The sequence below is a fragment of the Pecten maximus genome, chromosome 16 (genome assembly GCF_902652985.1).
Source record: "Pecten maximus chromosome 16, xPecMax1.1, whole genome shotgun sequence".
Taxonomy (NCBI): domain Eukaryota; kingdom Metazoa; phylum Mollusca; class Bivalvia; order Pectinida; family Pectinidae; genus Pecten; species Pecten maximus.
In genome coordinates, this window is record NC_047030.1 from 19,036,535 (window position 1) to 19,059,475 (window position 22,941).

At 34.0% G+C, this 22,941-nt stretch overlaps 2 protein-coding genes across 3 annotated transcripts; one reads left to right on the forward strand and one right to left on the reverse strand.

Moving 5' to 3' along the window:
• Positions 1 to 1,005: 1,005 nt before the first annotated feature.
• Positions 1,006 to 10,326, forward strand: LOC117344475 (ubiquitin-conjugating enzyme E2 J2-like). 2 transcript variants are annotated; one of them, XM_033907221.1, is made up of 8 exons: positions 1,006 to 1,134; positions 2,062 to 2,187; positions 2,484 to 2,524; positions 3,364 to 3,466; positions 4,482 to 4,572; positions 4,914 to 4,961; positions 5,121 to 5,201; positions 5,901 to 10,326. In XM_033907221.1, the coding sequence occupies exons 2-8, from the start codon at positions 2,066 to 2,068 to the stop codon at positions 6,120 to 6,122; spliced, it is 708 nt and encodes a 235-aa protein (XP_033763112.1). In that variant the 5' UTR covers positions 1,006 to 1,134; positions 2,062 to 2,065; the 3' UTR covers positions 6,123 to 10,326. The 2 variants fall into 2 exon arrangements, with proteins under 2 accessions (XP_033763112.1, XP_033763113.1); XM_033907222.1 differs by having other exon boundaries at positions 2,066 to 2,187.
• Positions 10,327 to 12,481: 2,155 nt separating this feature from the next.
• On the reverse strand, positions 12,482 to 22,801 carry LOC117344474 (protein brambleberry-like). Its single transcript, XM_033907220.1, has 11 exons — positions 22,483 to 22,801; positions 20,977 to 21,111; positions 20,310 to 20,495; positions 18,739 to 18,961; positions 17,576 to 17,692; positions 16,874 to 17,053; positions 16,049 to 16,255; positions 15,383 to 15,550; positions 14,879 to 14,979; positions 14,388 to 14,503; positions 12,482 to 13,487 (listed from the first exon to the last, which is right to left on the reverse strand). The coding sequence occupies exons 1-11, from the start codon at positions 22,714 to 22,716 to the stop codon at positions 13,358 to 13,360; spliced, it is 1,797 nt and encodes a 598-aa protein (XP_033763111.1). The 5' UTR covers positions 22,717 to 22,801; the 3' UTR covers positions 12,482 to 13,357.
• Positions 22,802 to 22,941: the final 140 nt, after the last annotated feature.

The window sequence follows — 22,941 nt, forward strand, 5'->3', positions numbered from 1 at the left end:
AAATTATCAGGTCCAGAGAAGGTCCAAATACACGTAGACTGTAACAAATTATCAGGTCCTGTGTACACACCAAAGAAGGTCCAAATTTCTTTCTTTCGGTACATAAGTTAAAATAACAACATACAGATATACATGTACACATACTTACAAATACATGAAAAAATGGAGAGCGAGTACCATACTAGTATGTCAGCATATTGTTAATGTCGTACATTTTTTTATGCAACGATATTTACCGAATCAATTGGTTAGTCCTTAAATGTGTAAATTTGCCAGTATCATTTTATTATTAAACATTGCTTATGCTTAACATTTGTACTGATTTATGTAATCTCACTTTCCTTAAATACAGTAGCATGCATTCTGTACAACTCCAAACCCGTTGAGGATAACCGTATAGTAGAAGTAGGGGCTTTGTATATTGTTTTCTATAAATACTATTGAACCAGATATACAGACGCCTGTCCTGGTACACGCATCAATTGCTATTGTCATGCCTTTTAGTTAAAACAAATATTTCAATTAATTATTCAACCATATTGCATAAACAGACATATTATTATGGAAAGTTCCTTATAAGTGTGGCGCGGTTTGCTTTTTTTCATAATCTCCCTGTTACCATGGATACAAATTAAATGATTTAAAACCTTAATAGTATAAGTTACAGTTTCCAAATCAAAACTTCAAAACCGCTTAACAGGCATTGCTCTAGTGGTCCAGTTGTGCCTTTTGATATGGAGTGGTTTGCATTTTTTTCATAATTTCCGTGTAACCATAGAAACTTGAATTTATAAACAACCAAATTCTTTTTATGTATTGACGACTTCATCTTCTAGTTTCTACCTTGTATATTTTTATGTTAATTTGAATTACTTTATTGATTTATGTTTACTTTGTCTATCAGAGCAGTTGTTATAATTGTGACATATAAGATTATTATTATTCCGGAATGTTTCGGGCATTCCGATCTGTACGGACTACACAATTAGTGTAGCCTTTAAACAGGAAGTTGTAACACGACAGCGATGGCGATAACAAGTTAATGACATTTCAGACCAGATTTTCTTAAACATCTAAAAAAGGAAGCCTCGTTAAGCCACTCGTTCATGATTAACTTAGTGAAATAAGTTTAATGTGAGTATATATATTGTATGTATCCTGAAATTATTGTACGTTTGATTTGTGTTCAGTTTATATTGGAGTTGACGACACGGCTTGTGTATAACGGGTGTATATAACCACAGGCGTCTGAAGTTCTGACAGTAAACTGAGATATAATACCATAGAAAAAATAAGAGTATCTACTATAAAAAAAGAACAGGTATGCAACGCCTCCGATGTCAACAATCACTTAAATCTCTGCAAACGGGAAAAATATACGATTTACAATATAATTATTGGTTCTTTTTTTTATAGTAGATACTCTTTATTTTTTCTTACTCCTATACGTATATGAGGTCTTATTCCACCTGATTACATTGGTGGATATTGCGACCTCATATTGTATGGTATTATATCTCAGTTTACTGTCAGAACTTCAGACGCCTGTGATATAACCGATAATGTTAGAAGTTAGCCAGTACTTATAAGCCTAAATGCTTCATCGATGTACCTCTAAGTCTGAAGACTGGAATGCTCATCAGTTTTCCCTTTCTATTTTGGCACTATAGAAGTGCAAATAACGTTGTTTTCTTTTTTTAATTTCATACAAAAACATACATCATTGAGAAAATCAGGAACTTTAATGTAACTAAACTACATGTATAAGTGTGAAAGCATATATAGGAATTGGAACTGTTGTCACAATTTATTTATTGTAATAATCATATTTTGGAGTCCGGTATAGAGGATCAAAAGGTCCTGCACTGGTAATAAAATGTATCTTATAACGTTACACAAAACGAAAGATTACGTCAGATTTTTCTATGTTTTTTCGACATCTATATATAGACACTTACCCTTTTAAAATACCAGGTTATACTTTTTAACGAATCTTAGACGTTCAGTTTAAATTTCATTGTTTTAACGTGATTTGTTATACATTTACTGTTTTTTTCTTAGCAAGATGGCTTCCAAAAGAGTGAATACTACTGCGACAGGAAGGCTGAAGCAGGACTACTTGAGGATTATGAAGGACCCAGTTCCTTATGTCAAAGCTATTCCTTTGCCAAGCAATATTTTAGAATGGTATGTGCCTGGTGTCACTCTGCAAATAAGTGCCAAAATAAATAATTATGGCTTGTGTCTAATTTCTGTTGGGCTTGCTCATTTTTTTGAGTTCCCACATGCACTATATATATCTCTTAGTATTGAGAAATACAGAATTCAAATTTTGGAAATGATGTTTTGAACTTCTTAAAAAAATGCTTCAAAATTACTGTAAGCTAATTATAAGTATACATATATATATATATATAGCACTCTTCAGTTTAACAGGTTCAAGTGTTTTTTCCAATAACAATTTCTATCATTTATTTTCAAAGGCATTATATAGTGAGTGGTCCAGAACAATCACCTTATGAAGGTAAGTTTAGTTAGTACCTTTAAACCAATAAGATACATGCATGTGGGTGTGAATTATAAAATTGTAAATTCTACACGTATACCCAGTATGAGACCTTTCGTTCCTTATACAAGAAAAGAGACTGAGAACATCTGAGATGACTGGTCATCATTGTTTCCTGTAATTTATAACATTCTGAACATATCCTGCTGTGTCAATAATGATACTGAAAATGAGAATCAGATCTCAAAGTTTCTTTTTTTATATGAGTGATGAGTTTGAGGATTTGTCTAAATGACAAGATTTTGGTAAGACAAAAAATGACAGAAATTCACAAAATTTCTCTTATTTATTGATTGTTCCTTTGAACATTTTTGATTTGCTAATATTCATGTCTGTTATTATTTACAAAGCAATTTACATACTTTTGCAATGTCTAGAGTAAATATTGTATTGAAAACAATACAAAGATGATAAACATCTTCAGTAAATAGTGAGTTGACCATCGTCCAAAGCAATGGTATTCTGATTGATATTCGATAATGCTCATTCTACATCAATACATTGTAACCCATCAACACACAAAATAAGGGTCATCTAGGATCAGTTGTTACTTAAGGCTATAAGTACATGGTTAGCTATACTACAATGTAGAATAATTCCTGATCCTTTTCTGACAGACTATATCATCAGTGTTCTTGTTCTGACTCTGGTCTATATCAAATGACCATTTCATTGTGAGGATTTACAAACAAATAGTCTCTGTAACATTATAGCATGTAATTCTCTGATATATGTGTGTGATTTATTGATAAGTTATTTGTGTTTTATACCATGTTTTTGATCAAATTTAATTTCAGGTGGTATTTACCATGGAAAGTTGATCTTCCCCAGAGAATTTCCATTCAAGCCGCCCAGTATATATATGATCACCCCCAATGGCAGATTTAAATGTAACACAAGGTAGGAATATGCTCTACAAGCTAATGTGTCATATTGACACTGGTGTTATAATGTGACATTGTTTGTAAACATCATTGTGTTGACCTAAGTGGGGTAATCTCACATTTTAAAAAGTGGCTTTGAGAGAAAATGCTCAAACTGGCGCCTATTTTAGTGGCCATGGCGCCTTAAATTCAACATTGGCGACCAGTTATTGACCTATAAGGCGCCTGCATGGCCACTAAAAAATTGTGTCATTTGGTTAATCTTTCAAAGGTTGAAGTCAATGCTAAAATGCTCTCACAATCCAAGACAATTTAAGACAACTAGGACAGGTGAATAAGCTTTTCCAGTTGGTGCCTAAATTTTATGACTTGAGGCCATATAGGCCACCTGGTAAAAATATCCACTTTGATCCCTGCTTACCCAGGACAGGTGTGTCTCGAATATTTCATCCTATTAGAAGTAATACATGAGATATCAACACCAGAAGGGCAATTCAAGCCTTAGTGTTTGGCAGCTTAAGAATCTTACCCCCAATGGTTGAGCTTTCCCCGTCTTACTCCAAAGGAGGTGAATTATAACATATTTTTGTCTTACTCTGTCTTCTGATGTATCTTATGTTGACATTACATCAATGCAAGACAATGTTGACATGACGTGATTGAATTGTTGACGTGATGTCATTGACATGCCTTGACGTCATACAATTTTGAAAACATGCAAAGAGTACATGAGGCTCATCTTAACCTTAGAGTGAGATAAGAAAATTCCAGTCAATGGTGAGAGAAAAGAAAATTTCGCATGGGTATCTTAGGGCATTTATATTCTGCAAATGTAGGGGTTGGAGAAAATGTCACGGGTACTCTGTCAAGGGTAAGAGTAAATGAAAATGTGGTAGGGATATGTTTGGACATTTGTATCCTTCAAATGTACAAGTGGGAGAAAAAGATGTCACAGATACTCTGTCCAGGGTACAATAATCAGTTATTTTTAAGGCTTATGCCCATTTATACATATACTAATTTTTTGACAGGTTGTGTTTGTCCATCAGTGATTTCCACCCTGATACCTGGAACCCAGCCTGGTCTGTGTCGACTATCCTCACTGGGCTTCTCAGTTTCATGGTAAGTAAGCATGGCTTAGGGAGCCCTCAAACACACAAGGTAGTCTTGAAAAGTCTTTTAAATTAGGAGGTTGTTTTGCAAACTAGTATTTGAATTTTGCTGATTGATTGAAAAAAATGGTCTATCATAAAAAGTTTTTTTTTTTTTGGCAAAGACCATACATTTACTCAGAGCAGTATTTCACAATCATAATTTCCTTTGTGCTATTTTTATAGTCAAACATACACATTCAAAATATGATCAAATTATGTCAATCAAAATAAAATTTTGATTCTCATTTCAATTTTGGCTTTGACTGTTGTTTGGTGACCTTTTTTACAAGTTTGATTTTTCTTTTTCAGTTAGAGAAAAGTCCAACTCTAGGGAGTATAGAAACATCAGATGCTACAGTAAGTTATAATTTATATTTAGTATTCAATTAAATCTGAAACAGATTCCATGTAAACTTTGCTATTTGTGTTGATTGTTTTTGAATAAAAATGTTGAATGCTTCAGGAATGTAACTTGTCAATATTTAATGTTTTGTTTTGTCATTTGTTTTTTTACAGAAAAGACAGTTAGCTGCAGCTAGTGGGCAATTTAATCTCAGCGACAAGATCTTTACTGAATTGTTTCCAGATGTTGCCGAGGTCAGTCTACTATCTTTATTAACAATGGTTTCTAGTCTATTTTACCTCAGTTTTTGTTCACTCTGAAAATATTAAGCTATGTCTGTTTGTCTTGGATTGCTTAATTTATATACTTTGTGTTAATTTATCAAGCTTGTAAAGTAACGCACAGTATACGTAGTTGATAAAATGAAAATACCGTTTCTCGGATTTGATTCATACATAACAAAAATATGTCTTGATGTATTGAAAGCTGGCTGGATCCAACTACTCAACAAAATAAACAAAATAAACATAGTGGTAAATGAGTGACAATTCTCTGAAAAGTATGTGATGAAAATGATAAAGGATTAGTGATTTAGGAGTATTTCGAATTAAGACTAGATTATATTACAACTGATATGTACAAAGTAAGACTGCTTCAGAGATCAGAACTAGAGTAAATTACAACTGATATGTGCAAAGTCAGACTTCAAACACCAAACTGGTGTAAATTACAACAGATATGTACAAAGTCAGACTTCAGAAATCAGAACCAGAGTAAATTACAACTGATATATTAAAAGTTTAGTCAAGAGAAGACTAAATATTGTGTTAACTTCAGAGTAAGAGATTCCAGAGACTCTGTCTAGTGATTACAACATAACTGTTTTAACTTGGTGTTGTACTGATTAAAATGTACAAGGATATCATTGTTATGATGTTCACTAAATGTTTTAGGGTATACAAGAGGAGCAGAGGAAACGTGCGGAGGAGCTGAAGGAATCCACGAACACTCGTCTTGTAAACAACAGATCTAGAACCTCTAACGGGAACAACAATGACCCCAACCAAAATAATCAGGGAATCCTGGGAAGTGCGGTGGCCAACTTATTTGTGATAATCGGACTTGCAGCATTTGCTTACACTGTGAAATATGTGCTTCGTAGTGTGGTCGAATGATATTAACTTTTTGTGGTGATTATTTGCTTACAGTGAAATGACATACAGCTGAACTACGATATGCACACTTGAGTGTGGAGTTGGTTGTACTCTGATTGTGTTGATACAATGAATAATGCTATGCTAATCTGTTAATATCGCAATTATGAAACCGTACTTATTTATACATTGACTGATACTCCATAGAGTGATATTTTTACTCAACAGCTAACACTTAATTTCTTAATTTTTTTTTCAAATATAATTTCCTGAAGAGGGACGGAGTAGAATCGTGTTTCTCTTGATGCTGATTGAAACTGTCTCCCTGATCAGGTTTGTTTCATGCTTAATAAGACATGTTGCTACATCTTTCTGGTCAGTAAGTTGGACTGAGACCAGATTTGATGTATGGTTTATTTGTGATATTAACTGAAATTTGAGATGACTACCATAGCCACCATAGTAAAAGACTTGTTACTTCAATTGTTTCGAGATGCTACTTTGACTTGTCAGAAAAGTGCAAAGCAAGATAAAAATTTTCTTTGCAGATAAATCGGCTCTTCATCTCTGCCGTAAGCATGATGTAATTTATTCTTACATTATAAGTTTGGTGAAGAGTTATTTTCTTACGAAAATTTTATAGGCCAATTGAAGGGAATTTTTTTGCACTGAAAAAATTTCTTGGGAACCAAAATTTTTCTTTGACCTTTTTCCTATGTAAGTCTGTTTGTTAAGGTTCAATATGGAGGACAGACAGATTGAGTCGCATGAATCAAAAGAATCACAGATGGAAGATCAATTACCATGATGCTATAATTGTATTCAAATACACATGATCGTGTAAAACACAATTTTAATACTGTTTAGTTATTTCCAATCATGATACTGATAGAACATTTTTTAATTTGTGGTAAATTTAGTTTTAGTCAGTTTAATCAGGGCAGCGGTTGTGAGACTCGGATAAATCCCGGTCTGATATCGGTATATGATTGTTCCATAAGTTAATTTGTCAGGTCAGACTTGTAAGGAAAAAGCCAGGCCGGATCTAAAAATAACTGTACAAAGCCGTGTGGTAAAATTGGGAGGACCCACATGTCAAATGACAGAGAGAGAGTATATTTTTTTGCCGTAAATTGATAGTTTATATTTCTGAAAAATATTCACCACAGATTTCACCACAAAATTCCAAGAACAACCCAGCTTACTCGTTCAACCTATTTGTATATTACATCTGTATCCTTGATGCTGCCCCTAGATCGTGGTTGACATTGAGTGGGATTTTGGGTTTGGGATGGCTACAAAGGATATCTTGTTTGAAATAACATGAATAATGCTTTACTGCTACAGACTTCTATTGTAGAAATGAGATTGTCTTTAAATCTCAATTTTCCTATTTCATATACATGTATTTCTTCCAAAACATCATATTGATTACAATCTTAAGTTGAAGGTTTTAGCAATGAACTATTCATGAAAATTTAAGTAGACTTTGTTTAACAAAAAATATTATGATTATATGTGTAGCGGCCCTAGCGGGACTGTACTGGGTCGATCATCGGTGACCAGGTAGCTCAATTGATAGAGCATCTGGCTAGTGTTCGGAGGTCCCGGGTTTGAACCCCAGTCTGGCCGCTACATTTTCTCCTCTCCTGTTACATATCAATATGTTTACTTTGAAATCTTTGCCTACTTGAGACATACAATGTAACAGTACAGATTTCTGTGTCTGATATTGATAAAACACAACAATTGTCAGATCATGTGATAAACTATATAATTTCTAGATAAATTTATATAGTTTATATATGTGAATATCCAAAAGAATCCACTGTAACGTCCAATAAGTCCATGTGTTCAGCTAGGTTTCAGAAGGATAACTAGTGGTTATAAAACCCTCCATGTTGAAATAAATAACATAGAAACGAAGGGAGCATCTCCTGAAGGCTGTTTGTTTTGAAGCTATATATTTATAATATTGCCTACAGCTGGTTATCAATATGTTTTGGTCTGCTAGGCAGTAGGTATGCTTTGTAACTTTGTAATGTTTTGTTAGCCCACCATCATCAGAGAGTGGGCTGTGTTAATCAAATCTCCCTATGTCTGTGGTCTGTCAAACGTCATATATGTGTACACCGTCCATCCGTTAACGATCCTTGTTTTCGCTATTTCTTGAAAAGGACTGGAGGACTTCACTTGTAGGTTCCCCTTGGTCCCTACTTGTGGCCATTCAAGTTTGAGTCTGATCAGGTAAACCAAATGGCAGACAGACGGCCATCTTGGATTTTGACAGTTAAAATTTGCTGCTGATACCTTTCAAGTTCTTCTTCTTAGATCCTTCTTAGACTTCATATGTAGGTTCCCCTTAAAAAAAAGCTTGTTTTCAAATGATTTAAAGGATGAGCGAAAAGAAGGGAAATTTAGAGAAAAGATCAGTCTTTCACAGGACTGACATGGATCATTCAATGGTGGCCATCAAGATCCTTTTGGGATCTCTTGTTATTACTTAGTTAGCTAAGACATTGTTATATATTGTTTTTTGGTGATAGCATGTTGATTATATTAGTTCAGTATCAGATTCTGTACATTACTTCCTGCTTTGATGTTTATTTATTAGGTTTCTTATTTCATTACTTTTATTTTTTCTTTCTTTTGTTGAACGGTACTGGGATACATCCCAGCACTGTTTATCATTACAACCTGCCTAATAAGTACACCTGTCCTCATAATCATGCACCATGCCAATATTATTTTTGAAAAGAGGTTCTGATGCTTAATCAGAGTTTACAAAGGCTGCTTAAATCACCAATATGTCAAAAGTCTGATAAAATCTTTGCAATATCTTGATTTCACTCGGGTTTCATTAAGCACTTCCCTTCTGTGAATTCGTACAGGGTAAGTGCACTGTACACTTATTAGGCAGAAAACAATATTAATTTTTTAATTATGTTGATTAATTGGTTTGCTTTTTAAATATCTATCCAGATGTTAACTAAAATCTACATGTATAAGTAATCGTAATGAGCTGATTTTCAAGTTACCAGAGAGAATAGTTTGTATATTGGTGAATACTGGAACAATTTGTAATCATTCCAGGGTTACTGTTCCCTTTCACTCCCTGCATCCCTGGAATATATATCTGTCATGGCAAAATCTCAGGCTCTGTCGTCATTGCCACCTCGTGGATAAAACATAAAGAATATGTAAAAGATTGATTCTTTGATGTACATGTATATCAAACGAACTTGAGATTAAGCCATTGTTCAATTGACTGGCTCTGAACTTGGTTGTAGCTCCTCTCTGATCTTCAAAGAAATGCACAGACTTAGCAACTGCAGAGACCTATAATAGAACTGGACAGTTGTATACTGTAGGTCTCTCACAATTGGTCAAGTTTTTCTCTCCAACACCAATCAAATATCTAGTTGTGGGTTTTCCATTTTGCTATGACATATTCCACGGATGCAGATCAAGGAAGTGAATAGCCCCTGGAATGGTGAGGATGGGTTGAAGTGTTTTATCGTGTTTACGGTGGTATGAATGCAGTGTGAAACAGATATACATTATGTACAAAGTTGTTCCCTTAATATTGAGCACACATGTCTGTAACTGATTGCATTTAAACCATCATAAACAAAACGCTGTTCAATCCCTATGATTAAGCATATGAGTAAAGTGAGATTATCTGTTTTAAGCAATGATTGACGAGGGGATGGTTTCGTATTTTCTATTTTAACTACAGTGTATACTTTCATCAGTGATGTGTATAGCTCTACTTTGTATTATTTTAACTAGGCCACGATGAATATAAATTATCACTGATTCCAGAGAAAATGTATAGCTGTACTTTCAGGGCTGTTAACAGGTACCATTTGAAATCTTTTCATTTTTTAGAAATCTTTTCATTTTTAAGTCAAATTCCTAAAATTCAGTTTAAATCCTCAAAAAATCTTTCATAATTCAGTAAATTTCACTAATTTTCTTCCCAAAATAGGGACAAAAAGCCCCCATTTTGTACTATTGGTGTATTGAACACTGCACTTAGAATAACGGAAAATACAGCATATACTTGTGATGGGTTTAATTATGATATGGCTTCATTTCCATTTTCTTTACATCACTGAAGTGTAAACATCATGCGATCATTGATTTGTTTGTTATTTAAGAATATTTGTCAATATGAAAAAAAAAAAAATTGTTGAATGAAATGTACAGAAAAAAACAACAATGTTTTGTTTTATTTGTGTAGGTAATTGCATGTGTGCATATAGATGGAATCAGGAACACAAAAGGAATCAACCATTTGACTGGAAGACTTTGACCTTTGGTCACTTGATGTCTCAAAGGATTCCATCCACTAAATTTGGTTTAAACTTCCTAATTGATTAATTTGATACATTATTTCACAATGGATTAGCCATCTTTGATAAGATTTAAATCTTAAACTTCAAACCAGTCACTTTGATAATTAACAAAATGTTTTTGATGCCCTAAATTGTCCTTAACTTCATAAAATATACACCAAGAGCAATATGTAATTACAAGGCACTGGATACTGCCTATTATCCTGCATGTTTAAAGTTCCATTAAAATATGTAATAGAATCTAATATAAATGTTACAGTCTGGACAACACGACAATACATCAGGGGCAATAACTCTAATCAAGTTTCATGACTCATATTTATTTGAGGAAGGATGTTGTAAGAATGGCAACACAGAAATTAATTGAAATTGAAGGGAAATAACTATTTGAAATTAAAGGCAAAATTGTCTTGGGGAAAAATGTTTGTAAATAATTGTTTGAAGTCTATGTGGAGGAACAACCTTACAGGCACAATATAAGGACCATATATTCAGAATACCAGTGAAAACTACAACTAATTTTATTCTGATTTCATCAGTTTTATTCACACAAGTCAATCAATCCTGAGCAGAACAACATTAAATAATGAGGGAATATTGTTGGATTTATTATAGCACCTTCGTTTGCCGTCGTAGAACTGATTTTGTTTTGATTTAATGATTAAATAACACATCATATCACAGGGACCTGGCTCAAAGTCTTAACCCACATTTAATATATACATGTATTTATAAGTATGGTGGGTTGGGATTTGTGTCAAGTCCCTGAGCATTATACATGAACAAATCCATACCTATTGGTCCATGTAAATTAAAATCCTTCCCATATCTACTTCATAGCCAGAAAGTTTATTCAAATGTTCATAAAAGTGGAGAATATCTCCCAACAATAAAATTTGTTTGACAGACCAGGACCTGGTTTCATCAACATTTCTTTATTTCATACCTTCCATAGCATTATTGGTTCACCTGTGAGAATTAACATTAACAGAATCCAAAGTACCAGACGGGTAATAAACAGACAAGACTGTTGGGAATTGCAGACAGTAAATAATTGCAATTTCTTATCAAATTTATTAATTTTCTGTCACAAAATAAATGAATAAATTCAACATTACAGAGACAAGAATTTTAATTACATGATTATATACATGTAACTTGAAAAATATGCTTTTATAAATTGACACAAGAAATTCAAATTCCACATATCAATAACACATAGCATTGTTTTGCCAGTTTCTACATGATAATGCTGTTATACCATCATCTTGGAACAAAATTACATATTAAGTTAAAACTAATTTTTAAACCAACATTACGGAATAAAATCCAAATCTATAAATATGTTCATGTGTAGTCATAACAAACCTAATAAAATTCGAGAAAAAAAACAGATTGCACAATAAAACGTACAAGCTTTTAAAATTAAAATGTCAGAATCTCTTTCCACAGTAGTATGCCACACAATTATGGTATGTACACTTAATTTGTTCAGTTCTGCCGATGTTTAAAAAAAATTAAAACAGCAGGTAAACTCCGTGTGGAGGATATTGAAAGTTCAGATATGTGACATTGTGCAATGTTCCTTTGTGATAAATTTCAAATAATACAAAAATGTATTTTTTATCTCAATAATAGTGTTACTTAGGGTTTATGTGACATACTAATATTCTAAAGCATTCCCTTTCAAACAAGTATTAAAAAATAGAGTGAAACCTTAAACTGATCAGGATTTTAAGATACCACAAACACTGTACAGTTACCAATATCAGCATATGATCTGAAGTTTGGTTTGTTTGGTTTGTTTTTGTTTAACGTCCTATTAACAGCCAGGGTCATTTTAGGACGTGCCAGGTTTGGAGGTGGAGGAAAGCCGGAGTACCCGGAGAAAAACCACCGGCCTACGGTCAGTACCTGGCAACTGCCCCACGTAGGTTTCGAACTCGCAACCCAGAGGTGGAGGGCTAGTGATAAAGTGTCGGGACACCTTAACCACTCGGCCACTGCGGCCCCTGATCTGAAGTATATTGGTATGATAGCAATATACAATGTATATAAACAAAGGTGTTCAATATTAACAAGTATTAGATATTTTTAGGGATATACAATGTTTCCTATTCCAACATTTATACAATATTTTTGATAACAGTTGATGGAATTCAAGCATAATTTCTAAGAAGCATCTTTTTGATGTACCTCTGTTAATACAAATTGTATGATCATGATCAACAACAATTAGGAGCTTCAACACAGGAATAAAAATATGATACTGAGGCTGTTTTCTTTATTGTGACCCAAACACTTTGGATTTTATAAAATGATGATGGACCTAGTGATTTTATTTCAATTTCTGTTAAGCTCAGACAAAAACTTTAATGCTTGTATAAATATTTCTGTTGGGAGATCTATCAAGATTTATGCCTGAAATGCTCAATTTTAAAATTGATGAACCGATTTGTGTGCATAATCTCAACTCAAATAAGAGCTTAAATATGAAAAAAGCACCTTTCATGTACTAATTTGTTCAATGATAGGAATTTATGATCATGTTAAGACTTATTGCACTGGTTTTACAGATAGCTTGTAGGACAAGAAATCATTGTTGAGATAAAGAGATCTGCCATTAATTTGCAGAGGAATAGTCACAGACAAGATGGAATGCACATCATTTATGAAAGGTAGTGTCAATATCTTTGTATGGAATGCCTTACCGTATCTATCCTGCAATAAGACCAGGTTACATGTCCACCCATGTGTATTTAAGTTAAGTAAAGTTGCAGACAAAATGCTATTTCATTGTCTTGTAATTAATTATCCCTTCCCCTACTTCCAATCAATGTTTAACCCCTTGGACCTATTACAGTATAAAAACGGTAAGTTAGGGATTATGTTGGGTTAGCTGCCCTGTCCCTGGCGATGTCTGTGACAGAAATCATTGCCTGGTGGTGACTGAAGACGACATGGTGTCCCTGATCTGGTCGTACCCATACACCGAGAACTGGCTGTACTCAACGGAGTGGATGATCTGTACAAATGAAACACAATTAATGACAAGATGTTTGTATGGGTACTGTCCTTTATGGTTTGAAGCTATTTAATACTAAAAATAATTATTATAATATGAAGTTATTATTTACTGCTATATAGTTGGGCTTTTAGCAACCAACAAATGTCTTTCTCAACTCCCTGGGGAACATATAGCAAGAGCTGCCGGTCCAATGCCAAAGGTTTACACACAACATTTCTTGTACTGCCCAATCACATACTCGTGTACAGGTGAGTTGATTGGAACACGAGCCGCGGTGGCCGAGAGGTTAAGGTGTCTGACAATTTAACACTAGCCCTCCACCTCTGGGTTGCGAGTTCGAAACCTACATGGGGCAGTTGCCAGGTACTGACCGTAGATGGTTTTTCTCCGGGTACTCCGGCTTTCCTCCACCTCCAAAACCCTGGCTGTTAATAGGACGTTAAATAAAAACAAACCAAACCAAAAAGTTTTGGAACACAACAGAGTAAAGTATCGTATTCAATGATACAACACAGAGCTCCTGCAGGGACTCAAGCTAGCAGGCCTTTGGTCACATAGCCCTTTGTCCTACCACTACAGAATCGTGCCTTTTTTAATCATTTTGTTATCAGTTAATATCAACTTAAGTTTTTGTATGTTTTTTTGTAGTTTCAATAAAAATCGCATCTGTGAAACTCCAGGAGCCGTGTTCATGTCAATATCCGAGTTGAAAGCATAATCCATAATAAACGTGCAATGGTCGGCTTTCTGGTTCTATGCGAATTCAAACACTTGGGAGGTAAAATTGATGTTCTGACCTTTAATAGGCTTATTATCATTCCTTGAACAAATTTGACCACACTCTATGACTTCACCAAGGTAGTTTTCATCATTAAGCAGTATCTGAGATTTACACACCTGGATGCATGTCTGAATGATGTCGAAGGTATCGGAGTGGCAGACTGGCGTGAGGAAGTAGATAGTCTGTCGTCTAATTCATTGATGTAACGCCGAACATTTTCTAAATCATCTGGCTGTAAAATAGACACTTCATAATTAACATCATTCAGGATTTGTTTTATGTGCATGAAAATAACTATTATAGGATATTGATATATCCCTTCATTAAGTCTTGATTATTTGACATAGCTGGAGATAAATATGTCACAATAATGAAACAGAACAGGCACACTCCCTTGAAAACTTCAGTTTTTAGTACAAAAATATGTTAAAAGAATAAATATTTTACATATGAAATAAGGATTTGAATGTGTTCATTAATTGGTTGTTTTAAATTTGTTAAGATATAAAAGGATTCTCTGAAATAGTTGACAGGTGAGAAAGTGAGTCTCAGTTCTCACATAATTTTTTTTACGATTATTAATCCAAAGCCTCGCTAACGGCCTTACCATTGTTGAGGAGTCTGGTCTTGGTGTTGGAATGTTATCTGCAGGTCTGTCTACAGATGTCTGTCCGTCTCTTGTACTCATCTCATGTAAACTCTCATTCACTTCAAATACACGACGTAATAACGAACTATAATTATTTTACTATTATAACTGATTAATTGTCAAAATGATAAAATGTCACTACAGTATTTCTTACTCTATCAAAGTTATGTTATCGGAAAAATGTTACATTCTTTGAAAAAAAAAAATTTTTTAATCTGTAAAGCTTTATTTTGTAGCTTGGGTCCCTTGGTGGGGTTCTGAGTGAATATGTTCTTATTTCAGTTTGATAGAAATAAGACAGATGGACCTGGTCCATTAACAATGTACAGATTTGATTATCACAGGAACATGTGAGGAAAGCTATCTGCATGATTACTGTAACCAGTTTTACACCTCATTAATAAAAACTTCTGATTTAAAAAAAAATCAATAAAACAAAATGGTCTAAAAATAGAAATTTACATGATTGACACAATCTTCCAAGAGTTGTGTTCAGCTCCCTGAGGCCATCGGCTGTGAAATCTGGATACAGAGAGTTGTCTCCCCTTAAATGTGTTTGGTCATTTAGAGCAAAAAGCCTTGGTGATGATGTTGAGTTTTTCTGCTTCCAAACATGGTAAAAACAATTGCCTGTAAAAAATAGAAAGGAAACCTTTTCATATCAAGATAGAGATAAATATCAAATGTAGGAGAAGAAATAAATCTGTGAAAACAAGACAATCAAGCAATTAAATTATATTTTATATTTCCCTATTAGTTGTAGGTCAAAGATAAAATTTAGGTCATACCGTCAAAGTGACCTATGCACTTTTAGTTACAAGTTCATGAAACACCACCTCACCTAGGTGAATGCATTTCCTAAGTAGGAGGTGTCAATGACAAGTAGTATATGAGATAGAGCCCAAGCTAAAGTACGAAAGGACAGTCTGAAACAACACAATCATATAGCTCCACTTCCCCATCCCTAACAAAATCACAGACAAATCTCAAGTTATACTGCTCAGTATCAAATCTTTTGTAATCAAAAATAAATTTGTATAATGCTGTTCATTATTAAATGTAATATTAATGACAATCTTTCAACCCTAACCCTACCCAGGTAACTCAAAATTTGCCACATATACATACCCCCAATGATAGCAATGCAAAATGCTGTGAGTTGCTGGAATCCAACAGTGTACTCAAACTGGAGTTCTAACACTGTGCTGGTAGCCACACCCATCAGTAATGCCAGTCTGGAAAACCTTGGGATTTGTAGAAAGGCGACAACCAATGCCATGACAAGAAAGAATCCAATATGTTGGCCTAAAATTAGCAGGAATGATAGCTTCTCCTCTGAAATATAGGAAAAGAAAGTAGGTAGAGTTAAACAATGTAAAAGGTATAAAAAAAACATTAATATGTGACATTGAACATGATCATGATAAAAAAGGAAACAATTAACAACATAAATATCAACTATCCCAATTATAATATCGGGTGTCAGCAACTGATTTTCATGAGAGTAAATTTGAAAGGTAAAGATATGGTCTTTTGAAAAGACAAATGTTTGTACCTCAAAAAAAAAAAAACCCAAAAAAAACAACAGCAAGCCACTAGACAAATCTTTAAACTGATTTGGATACTTTTAATCAATGCATGAAAAAATCATGAATTTGCATTTTTAAAAAGAAAATTGATTGATAATCTAATGTTAATTGTAATTCTAAAATATGTTTTTGGGGCTGGGATCTAGTCCAATCTAGACTGTGTCACAAATACAAATTTTATCAACGCTTGTAGAGGATATTATTACAGTTGGTGTTTTCTAGACTAAACAATGAGAGCAACATTAGTTAGTTTCCTGGAATTGTCACCTTATAAACAGCCAGGTTAATTGTTAGTCTCCTAGTAGTAGCTGGTGGCTACCTCAAACAACATGGAGGAGGGCTCGCAAAAAACAGCTATACATACCAGTTGCTCCTAAGATATGTGTAAACCAGCCAATCTTCTTATCCAGCTTATCCTGCATGATACTGACTGTAGACAGTAGGTTGCCTACAGTACTGTTGATTTTGATGATGTTCTCATACAACAGCTGGTAGTGTACCATTGTCTCCTTGTGATTCTTGAGGAAATACTTAGAACTGTTGTCTGAATGAAAATTATTTTTCTTCATGAAAGTTTATGGTTTGATACTATAAACATACTAACAAAAGGAGGCCTATATGTGGACAAGGCAAGAAATCTGTGATATCATATCTCCAAATCCCTATTTTCGCTTTTACATGAAAATATTATTAAAAGTATTGAAAATTTCTTGTTCATTTAGATATTCTTAAAGGCATTTTTATGTCACCAATCTCTAAATCCATCGATTCCTGTTTTTCCTCACAAAATCATATCAAATTATTACAAAGTTCTATAATTTTTCTTTCTCTTTTCACCTTATGATATACCTATGCTCCAAATTTGATCATACAGTCAATCATAAGTTTTCAAAAATTGAACTGAACACACTGAGCAAAGATACACAGACAGCAAAGTAGAAATGTTAGTCTCCCTTCTCCTTCTTTTACTACATTTCTACATTAAAATGGTTTTACTGTAAATGTAAAGGAGCTATTTTTCTGATTGAAATGAACTTAAACTGATTAAGATGACATATCAGCTCACCGAGCTTGGATAACGCCTCCTGTGCTTTGACACGGATTCTATTCAAATCTTCCATGATCTGCATATGGTTTTTCTTCTGATCATTATCCTGTTCTGTCAGGGTGCTTGTTGTGAGTTCTGTGACATTTAAAGTAATGGTGAGATAATTAAATAGATTTGAAACCACAAAACATTTAAAGTCTATAAATATTTCCCCTCAAAGTCATAAAGCTAAACAATTTTTTAAAACATATGTTCACTTGTGTATTACACAATTATGACAAAGTGGTATTGAGAAAAAATTCATACAGGTCTGTGAATTAGTTAATGCCACAAAATTAAACAACCACATATATACATGCACAGTATTCTTGACACTCTAGTAATGTCACTATCGTAAATAGGAAATGTCACATGAGTATCAGTGTATTATTGTCTAATCAAGGTGACATGGTAGAAAAGCAACACTAAAAATACCAGTAATTATAACTTGAAATTCATATGATACAAACAGAAACCTATAGCCATCACGCATTTAACGGGTTGGCATGAATTAACGTTACATCAAAACTTTCGGCAATAGCTTCTCCTATGTTAGGCATTTTCAATTTGCCGAAAATTAGAACCTGTAAAACCTGTTTTGGAAACACGCTTACATTCGGCAACCATCAAAACCCCTTTACTCCCTAGAAAGGGATGGGATTTGTTTTGTTTGGTTTGTTTTTGTTTAACGTCCTATTAACAGCCAGGGTCATTTAAGGACGTGCCAGGTTTTGGAGGTGGAGGAAAGCCGGAGTACCCGGAGAAAAACCACCGGCCTACAGTCAGTACCTGGCAACTGCCCCACGTAGGTTTCGAACCCGCAACCCAGAGGTGGAGGGCTAGTGATAAAGTGTCGGGACACCTTAACCACTCGGCCACCGCGGCTCCAAAAGGGATGGGAGGGGGGCTTATTGCCAGTCAAGTATGGTATGGAATTTATTAAACAAATTCAATAATTTGATAGGCAAATGACATTTGAAGCAAAAAAAAAAAAAAAAAAAATTCCAAATAGCATTTTAAAATTTTGTTGTACAAGTTAACACCTTCCAAATAGGAGTATAAAATAACAAACTCTCCATACCTAATTGTTGTACAAGTTAACACCTTCTCAATAGAAGTATTAAATAACAAACTCTCAATACCTAATTTATTCTTGATACTTTCTGTCATATCTGCCAGCTCCTTGTTTCCCGCAGCAATCAGAGATTTTTCTTTCACTAGATTGTCGATGTTAGATGTGACATGCTCCATGACATCTTGGTGGGCTATCTGTAATTCCCTATGAGTTCCTAGTAGGTCCTGTTGGCTCTCATACAACTTCTGAACCGTGTCAGTTGTCAAGGAATGAAGAGTTTCTTGTCCTTTCTGTAAAAATAAAAGAGAGTAATGCCATATCTATCCTGTAATAAGCTAAGGGGACCAAACAATAATCTTTTGACTAAAAGTCGCAGGATGGACATTTTTTGGTCAATCACTTTATAAATGTACCTGTAGACATCACTTTATAAAAGCACCAGTATACGTAGAAATCACTAGATATAGAGCCTGGTTTATATAATTTAGATAGGGTCCAATATACATGTACCTATGGAGTCTGGTTTATATAATTTAGATAGGGTTCAATATACATGTACATATGGAGTCCGGTTTATATAATTTAGATAGGGTTCAATATACATGTACATATATGGAGTCTGGTTTATATAATTTAGATAGGGTTCAATATACATGTACATATGGAGTCCGGTTTAGATATGGTCCAAAATACATGTACAGAATAAGGCCGCATAATGTTCCTAATTGAAAAGCAGCAATGCATTTTCCCAAATTCAGTTAAAACTTTCCAAGCCCGGTATTTTCCCAAGTTCAGTCTAAACATTCCCAGCCCTGTATTTTCGAAAAGTCAGCCTAAATTTTCCCATCCCTATATTTTCCCAAATACCGTATTTGACCTAATAAGGGCGCAGGGCGCGGGTAATTGACAGTGGGGGCGCCCTTATTAAGATAAGTTATTATGAAGTTTTATGAAACAGACTATACCTTATAGCAGAATACCCAAGGTTGTGGAAACGGTAAAATATTCAGTCATAAAAATATTCCAGATGAAGATATCTAATCATTATCATATATTAAGCTTTAACACCACTTGAATACTCCTGTAAACTTGTAAACCATGCCAGCTGATCTTTAGACCAGAGAACGTGTGTTCAACCATTTATGTTCAAATGGAACTCTTTTGTGTTCTATTTATAGAAACAGGTGATTTCCCAGATCATATCAGACATCGTTTTCTTTGACCTAATAATTGATTTACAATGTCTTTTACTAGCTTTTTGTTCTGAACAAAAGTTATTTATCAACAAGAATGAAGTCTTTACTTTACCTTCAAATAAAGATGGTAAGTTATTATTTGTATATGTGTTTAGTTTTGGGTGCTCTTTGCACTGACATGTCATCTGTAGCCTGTAGGAATACACAAAATGTGGCGAAAACATGTGTTCCAGTTACTTAATTTGCTGAAGAAAATTGAACACATAAAGTAGCAAAATATTTCACATGAATTATTACTTTTGAACACCATTTTGACACTCAGTCAAAGATTTATTTCCTTGAAAAAAGGTAGGGGCGCCCTTATTAGGGCAAGCGCCCTTATTAGGTCAAATACGGTAGCTGGCAAATTCCTGTATAATATATACCAGGTATGAAAAATTACCTCTAAATTATCCATGGCTCGCAACTGACTTTTAGCAGAGACTGCTAGCTTTGTAACAGCCATTTCTGTCATTTTACGAAAGTGTTGTTGCTGGGTTGCGTAGCACATTGCACGTGCTCGATTATTCATCAAGTGATATGCATTCCATGTAGAGCCATCCATGTTCTCTGTACATTGACCTAGAGTCTGAAAACCACAATGATTAAAAATTCCAAAGATAAATTTCATCACAGTAATTGTAGGTCCCCCAAAGGAGGGGACTTATCTTTTACTTTTCTTGAATAAATTTTCTGCTACAACATTTTGGCCAAAGACATTTCTCAGGAACTGCTAGTGCAGGCTCAAAAGAAATTTTGCATGATAATTGTTGAGCATAGGGCACGGATATGCATTCAACCTTTCTATTTTTCAGTTGGTCATTTAATAAGTCTGTCACATGATCATATAATTTTTTTGAAATTTTTTGTAAAATAATAAAATTTCATTGTTTTTTTAAACATGTATAATTATGTATATTCTGTACTCGTGCTTCTAAAACAAAGAATTTTGACTCTTTTTATGATTTTATGAATTATTTGAGAATCATGCATATACATGTACCTTTCTATACCTGGTACTGTAAGTTTTTCATTTGTGCTTTATAACAAATTATAATTGATAATCATACCATAGTGTCTGTGCACGTGAAAATCTGTCTGTTCTCTGACTGTGATTGACAGTTTAGTAAGTGAACGGCAAGCTTACTCATTTCCTCCTCGGTCAACTGGCTACATTTGATTTTTGCTGTGTATCTGTAAATCACCTGAAGAAAAGAGAGAAGTAGTACAGTTGTCGTGGATTAAGACAAATTTTAGGAAATACTTAATTCATATTTTGTACAAGTCAATATTCCCCAACGTGAAATTCTTAAATTCTCAGCTCATAACTTTAGGTTAGAATACTGTTTCTTAACTATTTTTTCCTATTCATAAATATATAATTTCCTTTCAATTCCAACGATGTTTTCCTAAAGGAAAAACTTGAATAAGGAATGCATGTGGAATTATTGTGGGCAGCAGTATCTTGACTTATTGGAATACGGATGTAATTATAACTATCAATAAACTCATGTCATGCATTGAAGCCACATGCTTTAATTTTGAGCTTGACATTAATTCTGTATAACCCATAACTAGCTATATATTTATAGCCTCATTTGTAAGTGCACCCAGATCTAGACAATTATATATATAACAGTTGAGCATTGAGCCTGTTTACAGGATCAATTCTGATGTTTCCTCCATGTCTTTAGTGCACCAATTAAATAATTGTCCAGTTTATTAATTTTGCACTTTATAGTTTTGATGTTTCATACTTACAAATGTATCTTTTGTTTTAACAGTGATCATGATAGAAATTCAATTTGTTCTTACGATTTTATGCAACTCATTCATTCCTTTGATCACATTTCCTCAATTTTACTTATCTTTTATAATTAATTATTAGCATTGAAAATAAGTAAGCTTATATAGCTACTTGTATATATTTCTAGCCAAAATATACTGCTTGGCTAAGAGAACTTTTAGCTCAATGGATTGTGTATAAGACTAATCCCTCTAAACTCTAGAAGACGGAACTAAGCATGATTAAAACTGACTTTGCTTTCTGTTAATTACGTATATGTATACATTATAGTAGTGATATATTATTATCCCCCGTGGAACTTCGAATCATGGACATAATTTTTAAGTTCCTTCAATTTTCCCGGAGAGGATGTGGTATATACATCATATGTAACCAGAGTAATAACTAGCTGCAATACATCACATGGCTGGAAGAACTTTTTTATTAGCTGGATTGATTGAGCACGAGACAATCTAATCGGACTAAGGACAATCCTGATGTTTTCAGAGGCGACATTGAATGTTTCAACATTAAATATGATTTTAAAAAATACTTCTGGTTATAGTCAATTTGATGAGCTAACATTAACTAATGTCGCAGCAAGTTGTCATGGTACGTCTCGTTTAAAGGATTTCAATCTAGTACCAGATCTAGAAAAGCTAATATATAAAATGGTTCATTTACTAATGGCCCATGAGGCGAAACGTCGTTTCTATGGCTGAAGCTAAAAAGGGTCAAAACGTCTGAATGTATATATAGGGGCACATGATGTTGCTCATTGTTTGCATACTTTGTGAAAACAGTATCCTAGCTGAGATTCTACTTCTGTCTCCATGAGATATTTTGAAAACTCCGTGAGGAACTGCTCGTCTGTTGACTGCATTTCAAAATTGGCATTCTTCGGAACGAGACCTCGTAATTTTCCATCGCTACTTGACGTATCTGAACCAAAAATCCAGTCAAACAGCCCAATCGCTGACGGGGCCAAACAGACAATTAGCAGAAAGCACGTCTGATATATCATAACTTTAGATAAGTAGTAAAAAATCACACATATTCATTTTTCCCCATTTACGTTCATGATCATCGTTGAAGTTCAGACGACAGGAAGTTTTGAAAGGCCCGCGATGAATAACAAGACGATCACTGATTGGTTAATTTTTAACAGGTGCCTGCAGACACGATTCAGATATGATTTACTTCATTTACCATTTAAAAGTAAACTACATATATTTAGACCACTTCAAAT